The sequence below is a fragment of the Perna viridis genome, chromosome 6 (assembly GCF_037379345.1).
Source record: "Perna viridis isolate PV_CMFRI_1.1 ecotype Kerala chromosome 6, ASM3737934v1, whole genome shotgun sequence".
In the NCBI taxonomy this organism is placed as follows: Eukaryota; Metazoa; Mollusca; class Bivalvia; order Mytilida; family Mytilidae; genus Perna; species Perna viridis.
The window spans coordinates 27,929,369-27,940,056 of NC_142450.1; the positions used below are offsets into that span (position 1 = coordinate 27,929,369).

The 10,688-nt window shown below is 32.6% G+C and overlaps 1 protein-coding gene across 5 annotated transcripts in view; it reads left to right on the forward strand.

Moving 5' to 3' along the window:
- Nucleotides 1–10,094, forward strand: part of LOC148614349 (protein mono-ADP-ribosyltransferase PARP4-like) — a 59,949-nt gene extending 49,855 nt beyond the window's left edge. For 4 of the 5 annotated variants that reach the window (XM_088588447.1, XM_088588448.1, XM_088588446.1 and 1 more), the window contains 6 exons: nucleotides 164–199; nucleotides 1,038–1,079; nucleotides 2,199–2,397; nucleotides 5,259–5,383; nucleotides 6,764–6,863; nucleotides 8,033–10,094. In XM_088588447.1, the coding sequence (XP_088444573.1) occupies nucleotides 164–199; nucleotides 1,038–1,079; nucleotides 2,199–2,397; nucleotides 5,259–5,383; nucleotides 6,764–6,863; nucleotides 8,033–8,355 (825 nt within the window). In that variant the 3' untranslated portion in view covers nucleotides 8,356–10,094. The remainder of the gene's footprint in view (nucleotides 1–163; nucleotides 200–1,037; nucleotides 1,080–2,198; nucleotides 2,398–5,258; nucleotides 5,384–6,763; nucleotides 6,864–8,032) is intronic. The other variant, XM_088588450.1, reaches the window with a different exon arrangement.
- The last annotated feature ends 594 nt before the right edge of the window (nucleotides 10,095–10,688 follow it).

Genomic DNA, 10,688 nt, shown 5'->3' on the forward strand with positions numbered 1-10,688 from the left:
TTTCACCATTTTAATGGTGTCTGATACCAATGGGTGTATACATAGCACGAAAAAACACATTTATCTTTCTCTTAAAGGTGTTTTAAAAATCCTGTTCAATAAAATATATAGAAATAAAAGAAAATGCAAAGCAACTCAAATTTATCTTCTTTTTTTTTGTCAGAGGAGAAAAAGAAAAGAAGGAAGGAGACTAAGGCCTGTAAGTATGAGATTTTAAAAGGGGGTTTAAATCAAAATAATGTTATCATGATTTACACTTACTCTACCGGTGCACTTGGTCCATTCTCCTAGTTTTTAATGGAGTCTTAGTTGTCCATTTACTTTTGTTACTTTGTATGTATGATTTTAGTTACTTTATGTTCTTTGTTGTGTATGTCTATTTTCCATGTCTTTTCTTCGTCTCTGGATTACATTCTTTTGATTTTCACTAGAATCTTGGTCCCCTTGCTTGACTGGTTCCCTTTGTAACCAGAGCTTTAGTGTATATGGGAATATTTCTTTTATTATTTGCATGTTCAGGAATAAGTTCATATGATAAGTGGAGATTAGGCTTCAGTTAGCAGTTAAAGAAATTAATTTTATTCGACAGCAAAAGTTTTGGGACATGAAATGGTATGACCCTGTTTTGTCACACAAAAGACTTTCAAAGTGTAGTCGCTGCCTCGCTGCCAAGCACATGGTATTTAAGAGGTTTGATGACAACTGGTTGGCACCAAGTCAGAATTAATATGTCCGAGTGGGGTTGCATGCGAAATTGAAAGCTGTTGCTTCTATGAGCTAGCCCAAAAATGCTTTGCACATTTTGTCAGATGAATACACACCTGTGATGTTTTGGTTTGTTCTCTTCCTGAAATGCATGAAATGCCATAAGAAGTTAAACCATAATCAATCAATCAGTCAATCTTACTATTCCCATGTTTCACATACTTTATAAGACAAGCTACATTATATTACGATTTTGCTGATTAGAAATATTTTTTTTGTATGTTTTTTGTTCTGTAAACTGCATGTATTCATGAAGAATCTGTGTCTTGTAGACGATGAACAAAGGAGAGCTGGAACGTGCTGAAATATGTAATGTAAGATTATTAATTAAAAGTAAATTGGGGCAATAAACATGAATACTTGCAGTCAATTTTACAAAAAATCTTGAATGTAAAATTGATAGCAAGTTGTGTCATCACAATGCTATTTTGTATTCTGACACCATAACTTTCAATAATACTATCCTTAAACTTCTACTTTTTGTGAAAATGACCCCTGAGCTCCCCCAAAGCATAGTTTCAGCCTTAAGGGTTTGGTTTAGTCTTAACGAAAATGAGATGTATGAAATGCTCTTACATAGAGGAAAATCTCATATCCCAGACAGCCTATATTTTTTTACCTGGTAAGCTTTATAGAAAATCTTAGATTTTAAAAAAAAGACCATATTGATAATAACTTTTGAATTGTAAAATCTGTAAAAAAAATACATCCTTTCCAGACAATGTTTTGGGCTATATACATACAATTTATCACCAGTTTTGGTGATGTTTTAATTGCAGGGTATCAGTATACATTTGTTGAATGATCATAAGGGGAACAGTAAATTTATTACTGAGAGGTACCTGAGGCAATACAAATAAATTTACTGTTTTCCCAATGACAGTAGACAAATGTTTTATTAAACTGATAATATGTGAGCTAGTACATGTAGCATGACCAGGATTGTTGAGTGTCCTCTGACCATGTTGTAACAGATTTTATGCTTGTTTAGAGAAATTATATGGAGAACATCAGAAATTTTATTAGCTACTGAGATTTGAAAGGAAAAAATCCTGCAAAATACTGTTATTCCTCTATTGCCCTGGTCAATATTAATAAATGTTAACCAGGTAACCAGAACCATCAAGGCCTTTTGTTACACTTGATTTACTATAGGTAAAAACACTGATGTATAATAAATGCAGACATTCATGCAAAATATTATTGTCCAATGCTTGTGTCATGGGTGGATCCATAGTAAAAAAAGATGGTAACACTTTTCTGAGTGCTCTAATGTTATTTCCTTTTATTGATATATTATGAAGACAGTTTTTACCACTTGTACAAAATTTTGTATATAAAAAAATGATCTACATTTTAGTGTTTACTCTTACTTTTCATTGATCTACAGTGCAGGGGATACTATTTGTAGCTAACACACTTTATGAATTTAGACTTCAGATTCACAATTATGCAAACTGTACAAAGCATCTTCGACACAATCTTTTCAATCAAGGGTTAGGAATGTATTGCAGTACCCACTCAGCAAATTAATGTATGCAGTTAATTATATCCAGGGTAAGGCTGGAGGAAAGAAGCCTGAGGGCTATAGTGGTGAAGAAGATATGTTGGTATACCAAAGATCTGACTTCGGTATATATTATGTTATGTAATTTATATTAATTGCTGATACATTGTACCTGTTTTTATACAACCATCTAAGACGGTATTATGATACACTGTTGTCCGTCTGTCCATCCGTCGCCCACACTTTGGACAATAACTTTAAAACACTTGCACGAACTTTTAGGAAATTTTGGTGAATTGTTCATATCTATTGAAGTAAGCTCCTTTTCAATTTTTATAAATTTCAGATTTTTCATTTCCATGTAATGAATTTTTATACTTAAAAAGGGGATTTTCAAGTTTTTTGGACAATAACTCGAAAACACTTTCACCAACTTTCATGAAACTTTGGTGAATTGTTCATATTTATTGGCATAAACTCCCTTTCAATATTTTTAAATTTCAGATTTATCATTTCTGTGTTATGAATTTTTATACTTAAAAAAGGAGGAAATTTTCAAGTTTTTTCACAATACAGGTGTAGCTCGAAAACATTTTCACTAACTTTTATGAACCTTTAGTGAATTTTTCATACCAATTGACATAAGCTTCCTCCCGATTTGTATAAATGTCAAATTTTTCATTTCCATGTTATGAAGTTTTACTCTTTAAAAGGCGGAAACATTCAAGGAAATTTATTCACTGATAAATCATTGAAAACAGACCATTTGTTGTGATAGTGCAAAATTTTTTGTGCATTTTTTTACTTTTTTGGGAGGGTGGAGGGGTATTTGACAGAGCTCACAGTATTTCTTGTTAATCATATCAATTCAATAAAAGTATAAGGACAAGTTGAAAGTGCAATGGGCGTATCATACACTTAAAGCGCAGCTCTTTATTGTTATTCATTTGAGAAGAGGCAAAAATGATGTTCGATTAATAGTTCAGGACTAAAAGTAAATAGTGTGCTTATGCACTTGGGGGTTACAGTGTTGGTGTATCTATCCATCTTTCCTTCCTTCCCTTACACAGTGGGTGACCTATCTCTTATCCATTACTCCTTCTACATTGCTGAATGGAATTTAATGACACTTTCACAGAATCTTTGTTACATATTTCCATTGTGCTTTCTCTTTTTATTTTTGTAGATTTTGTCCAAATTCAGTTGGGGATGGGGGGTGAGGGCTTAGTCATTTATGAATACATGGATATAGAGGGGACCCATCACTTATCCATTACTCCTTCTAACACCACTAAATAGAATTTAGTTAAACTTTCACTGATTCTTTATTACATATTACCATTATGCTTCCTCTTTTAACATTTTGATCAAAATCAGTTTGGACGTCAAAAAGTGCATGTTATCACAGGGAGGTCTGGGTGGTATAAATAAAGTGAGCAATGCTGACAGTTTTTGTAGTTAATCTGTGTAAGGAGTTGCAGATGGTACATATAATGTTTTAACCTGTCTTTCTGTTCATCCATCATCACTATGCTTGGATGCTGCTTTAAATTTTTGACTGATATAAGGATTAAGTGTTGATAACAATTAAAGGCTGCATGAGATTGATTTGGACAGAAATTTGTTGAAGGGCACTTTTTTTCTTGAGCGGGGCTCATTTAATCATATTGCTGATTTTAGTTAATTATTCAAGTTAATCCAAAATTTTAATTTGTTTATATCATCAAAATGGAACTCTTGATGTTCTTTCATATGTTAAATCTTATTGTGTACTGATTTTCAGTTTTGCTTATATAAGGGTCCAAAAAGGGGTTAAAAATAAGTATGTTCATTAACTTATTACATAATTTATATTATACTGCAACCTTCTATTTGGACAACTAAAATCTGTTGACTTTTTTATTTATTGGTGATATACGATCATTGACAGTATATAACATTTTGGCCCCATCAAATTTCCTTCCCTTGCATGAACAACCTGTTATCATTGGGTCACTATTGGTGGCCACAAGATGGGAAAAAATATAAAAAAAACACAAAGTAAATAAATTAATTAAAATATTAAAGATTGCAATATAAAGGCAATAACAGTATATTGACTAGAAATAAAAACAATATACCACTTCTGCACAAATCTGAAAAAAAAAATAATAAAAAAATTCTACAAGCTTTGCATTTTATCCAATTCTGAGCCTCATCCATACTTTATTTATTTCAAGTCAACATACTGTTATTGTCTATTTATATATCTACCAGGTTATTGGGAATTTTTATATTCTTTGACCCGTTTCATTCTATGTAGAAACTTGTGCTTTGTTATTTATTTTTGGAGTGGTATCAAGCTTAAATGTTGTGTCTAATATTGTCACAATTGTTCTGTGCAGTTGCATCAATCAGAACCCTCCATGTAGAGCATTTTATTTTGTTTGGTCATTTGATGAAAGAAGTAAATGTCAAATATCAATTAAAACATTTCATCACTTCCAACTTTTACAAAAAGGAATGATGTGGCAAACATTTATGCTATTTTTCTGAGTGGGCTCAGATTATATATCTACATATTCAACCCTTCATTTTTCATCTTGAAAATTTTGTTTGATTTTAATCTTTAAGGATTTTCAGGAAAGTATTGCATTCACTCAACAGAAGTTTTAACTCATCCTGCTTAAAACTCAAATATGGATTGAGGGTCTATTCTTAGGATATAATGCCCCATTCAATGAGTGGGCAGTATATAAAAATCAACCTGTCTGTCCATCATTCCTTAGTCAGTCCTAATTCCAAATTCCTAATGGATTTATTTCAAATTTAGTTAATGGCTTTATATACATGGGGCATATGTTGTAAGTGTTTTTAGGTGCAGTCCAATATCAACTTCCTGTTTGAGTGTATTTTGCTTGCAACCTCATGGTATCTTAGACTAAAAAGTGAGGTTATCTATGATTATTTCACTAATTTTATTTTATTCTCAATTTCATATTACCAGACCAACCAGCAATGACCTACAACTTGACAGACTATGGGATAGGTACTGTTATAAAACCTATTAAGTCAGCAAAGAATCTGTTCAATAAGAATCAAATAGGCAAACTGTTTGAACTTCAAAAAGAGGTGAGTTTAATGAACGAATATTTTTCGTCTCTTCGCCCATATGTTGCCAACACGAAACAGTTCATTTTCTATAAATTTCTGTCAACTTTTAGATGATGTAACTTTTCTCACCATGAAAATAGGTTTGAACTGAAAAACATGTGTTGATATAACATGTAGAAGTAAAGCAAAAATTTTAAAGGATTGATTGATTGATTGATTGATTGTTGGAGTTTAACGCCCGAGCAGCAAAATTTCAGCTATATTCAGGTGATGAACATGAGATGGCTGATAAAATGAAAATGAAATGATGATGACATGAAAAAGGGATGGGACACAAGAATAATGGGGTTGACAAATTTTGATTTCCACTGGTAATAGGGAGAGGTGGGTAGGGTCGGGCAATTTAGCTTCCTGTGGCAGAGCCCAATGGTTCCTACTCCGGGAGATTACCACAGAAGGGTTCTTTAACGTGCGAGGAAAGTGGCATCTTTCCCAACATGGTATACACTATGGTTTGCGGTCAGGTTTTCTGTATTATAGCCCAACAACCCCAGCATGTAACATGCCAGGGTTACCCCATTCCACCACCTGGGGCACACAACCCAGTTGATCTGTGGGCAGAGTGCCCAAGCCCTGACCAGGGTTCTGAGCAATATTTAGTTGCCTTTCATGACAAGCTTATCACTGCTGTGGGCCAAAAATTTTAAGGGAAACTTTTCTACCAATATAGTTAGAATGTACAAAGAAACACAGGGAATTATTCTAATCTCTTAATGGAGTACTACTCATGCTAAAGAACTAACTCTAGTTGTACCCAGCAAACAAATTTTAAGGGACTGTGTGAAAATAACTCTTTCTGTTTGTCTGTCAGACTGTTTGTTCAACCGCATTTATTGAAAGCACAATAGGGAGGACTTCAAAGGGAGATAATCCAACTTCGGGTTAACATGTTGAAATCTTGTTAGCCCAGCTATTCCTCACCAACCCAAGGGATTTTGATGAAATTTGATAGGAAGATTTGATAACAGGAATATAATTATTGTCGTAAGGGAGATTATTGAGTGAACAGATTTTACATTTAAAACATTTGACTCTATTTTAAGTTGGGGGTATTATTTTTGTAAGCTTTATAACAATATTTCTAGTTGGTGTTGATAAAGGGTAGGTGTTTTCAAAATTGTATATAGCCAACAAGTGAAAAAGGATGTGCAACCATGGAGCAAAGCCTTGACTCAGGACAGCTGTGTAAAATTAACTGGGTTGAACCAGTAAAAGTGAAGATCATCTTCTCCTTGAAAGCCCTGCAGGGTAACATGCAAGAGTTCCTTGAATGCACTGTGGGATAAAATTCATATACAAGGAGAAGTAACTGTAGATAATGATGTTATAATATTATAGGATGGCAGTTGGTCACTAACAGAAGATCTATGTTCCATATTAGGGATTCATTATGATGTCTGTATGGAGATACTTGTAGATGCAGGAATAAAATCTTTGGGTAAGTTTTACTGATGTTTAGTGATATTCACCTGTGTAATCTCAAGGAGCCACTTTACTCTGTCCCTATCTTTCTGTTCATCATTTTTATGGAATGCCTACTTTGTTTATTCTGTAACTCAGAAACTATGAAACCAATTAATTCAAATTTTTCAGTGTTTTTAAAAATACACATTAAAGGTAGAGAAATTGCTACTTTTTTACCTTAATTTTTATGTTGAACTTAGCCAATTTTTGTGACTTTATGTTGTGAATTGTACCTACTTAGTACTTTGTTTTTGTATTGTTTTCTACTGACTGATGTTTTCTTTGGCCTCTGTCAAAAGTTGTGCTCTTTGTACAGCATCATACAGAATCATAGGAATACCTTCATACAATCACTTTATTTGTTTTTGTATGTCTGTCTTAAATGGGACTGGACAAACTATGGTATACTGTTGTCTGTCTGTCTGTCTTCAGTGTTTGATAAATTTACAATTATTGTCACGGGACTTTTCATAAAAAAGGTTGATTTCCCTAATGCTCTAATATTTAAAAATAAGAGATATGGTATGATTGCCGATGAGACAGTCATCCACCAAAAGCTAAGCAACAAACAATTAAAACTTCTACATATCACCACGCTGTCTTCAATGATGACCATAGAGCAAGCTATAAAAAAAAAACCAATATAAATGTACTGAGACTATTCATAAAAGACGAGAATTGACCTTATCAATAGAAAAAAAAACAATAGTGAATAACAATGAACATAAAAAACAACAGCTGGACTACAGGTTCCTGGTATTAGACAGGTACATATTGTATAAGATCAATACTTATGACACAAGTTGATTAAAATATGGTTTTTTTATAACATGAACCTTGCAAAAAACAACTTTTGAGGTGATAGAACAATCACACTGATTGGTTCAGATTTGCATGCTTGTTCAGTCCAATTTGCCATATAAAAGTGATACTTGGCCAAATAATTCTGTCCGTCTCTGCGAGACATTGAAAATCCCCGATAATTCTGTTGTAGGTATTTGGGTCTAAGTATCTTTCGGTTTTTTTAAGTTAAAAAAAGCAGCTAAAATGGGGTGGTTGTATCATGCTTTGATAGTGCAGCTGTTTTCACTCACATATTTTTATAGTGTATCATATATTAAAATATGTTTACATTTTTTGCAGCTAAAAGGATTCAGGATGAAATCATGACATTACTGGCAACCTGTATAACAATTCTGCTCATCATAGAGTTAGAATCACCAGACTGGATAACAGATTGTGTGCAGGAAGATTTTTGGAAAAATTCTTTAACCAAATGGTTGGCAGAGAGCATTGAGGGGGGTTCACAGGAAGTAGACGAAGACCATTTTCCTCCACACGAACGTATGATAAAAACTGTCAAATATTACCACAAAAAGGAAATAGATTGTAGATGGGCTTCTACTACCCTAGAACTAGGAAATTCATGGGGAGAAGTGGCTGCTAAAATGTTAGGTGTGGCTTAATTACCTTTCTTATGTTTGTAAATTCAGACCAGCTTTAAAATAACAAAGTGGATTGGAGCAATAGAGAATCTTTGAGATTATAGATTGGAGTAATGTGGTAGGACATTCAAGTTTGTGAGGACTTGAAAATAAACCTTGATAAAAAAAAAAGAAATATTTGTTCAAATATATTTTTCATGGAAGGAAACATGACTGTATTTTCAGCTACTGTTGAAAACACTAATCAAAGTCATTTCTGTATTGGATTGTGATATATGTAAAAGTTGTTTAACTTTCCTAATGCAAACTATATCAGTCCAATTTTTGATAAAGTTTGTTTTATTTAAATTGTTTATTTATATATTTATTGCACATACTTGATGAATCAGGGATATTTAGTGACTGTTCTGTCTGATGGTTTGCCTGTCACATTATGCTACTGGGTGATTTTACAAAGAGCCAATTGAGCAAATCTTTTGAAACTTTACATATTAATGTAAAACATAGGTTAATTCATAATGTAAAGTGTTATATTACAAATATTCTTTCTGAGTTATGGCTCTTTTCATCGAAACTTTGGTTACAGGGTATCTGTGATCACTTAATAGATTTAGTTTAGTTTATTTTACTCCAAACTCTTTGTTGTCTGTCTGCACTTCCTGTAAACAGATTGGTATTCATCTCTTATCAGCTATTCTTCCCACACCAAAGATGGAATTTGATGAAGCTTTCAAGAATTATTTATTCATCATTAAAGATGTGCACCTTTTATTTTAGAACTTTTTTTTTTATATTTAATGCCCTTTGTCAAAATGTGAAAATTATCAAAAGTTTTTTTCTAGTTTTGATGTTTATGTTCTGTGATAAATGAAAAATTGTGATATTTTTTCTTCTTTTTGTATGATTTATATTTTCATTATTGTGAACATTTCCGTTGGTTTACATATGTATCATACACTCCTTGTGGCACTCACCAAAGACAATAAACGCAAACTTCTATTGTGCATTTCAATGAAAGCTCCCATCATGTGTTTGAACGCACTATAAATGAACCCTCTAAGTGTGCGTTTAAAATGCACAATAAACAAATGCTCATAACATGTTTTAAATGCACAATAGATGAATGAAGAAAAATAATATGAACAAATAATGAGAAAAAAAAAGGAGAAAAGAAATAATGAAAATACAAAAAAATAATAATAGGAAAATATAAGAAAATAACAGTTGAATAAAGGAAAGTTTTAACAATGAATGTACAAAAATAAACGAAATATTCTATTGTGTGTTTTAACGAACACTCTTTGTGTGTATTTAAACGAAAGCTTGTATCATGTTTTTAAACAAATGCAAAACCATGTGTAAACACACGATAAATGATGCCCACACGCTTAAATGGGATATGTGAACGTTTCAAGGAGTGTATAAGTACTGTGCACAATATTGCTTTAGACATTGAGTAATTTTACAAGTTGTTGTTAAGTTGGATTCAGGGTCATGTGTGCAGTGCTTTTTCAAGGTTATATTACTTAATGTAGAAATTGTGTTTTTTTATTTATAAATATGATTTTGGTATGAATTTATATTTATACAATTTTGAATATGTTTTGTAGAACTCCCAATGGCTGTGTATTTAGTGCTATTTATACATGTCATTTTCAACGTGAAGATGTTAAAATAATTTTGGTATATATTCAGTGTATTCACTTAATGTTAATACTACCTGAACATTTTTGAAATAAATCATTAATCCACCTAAATAATGATTTGTTTAGTTACCAATCGATTTTGCCTTGAAATGAAATGCAATTTTTTGTGTCTTACAAAAGAACTATGTCAATTTTATCTGTTTTTAACATCTATGGTTTTCTTTTCAATTATGACTGATTGGTTGATATGGTTTAACATCCTATGACAGATATTTCATGCATTTTAGGGGGATAAATATTTACTAGCCATGCAGACCCTGCTTTGTTCTGGCCCAACATGCTGATCCAAATTTTTGTTGTTAGGGGCAACAGCCCACAGGTAGGTGTGCCACCCAACTCAGACACATTATTCTGACTCCTAACCAACTATTTGTCACTCTATCCCCTTAAATGCTGCATGCTTGGAAAAGAAGCAATGAAAATCAATTGAAAAGTATAACATGGCGAATGATTGAACCCACGACCAACACTCAAGCTGAGCAGGCTACTTTGAAACCACCAAGGCAGATATGATGTGGTAATATCGCTACCTAACAGTATAAATGTTACACATATTGTCCATCTATGATATTGCTGGTTGTATTGTCGACATTACCGTGTGTTGGATGGTTATGCCTTAATTGTTAACCGTAAAAATACAATTACATG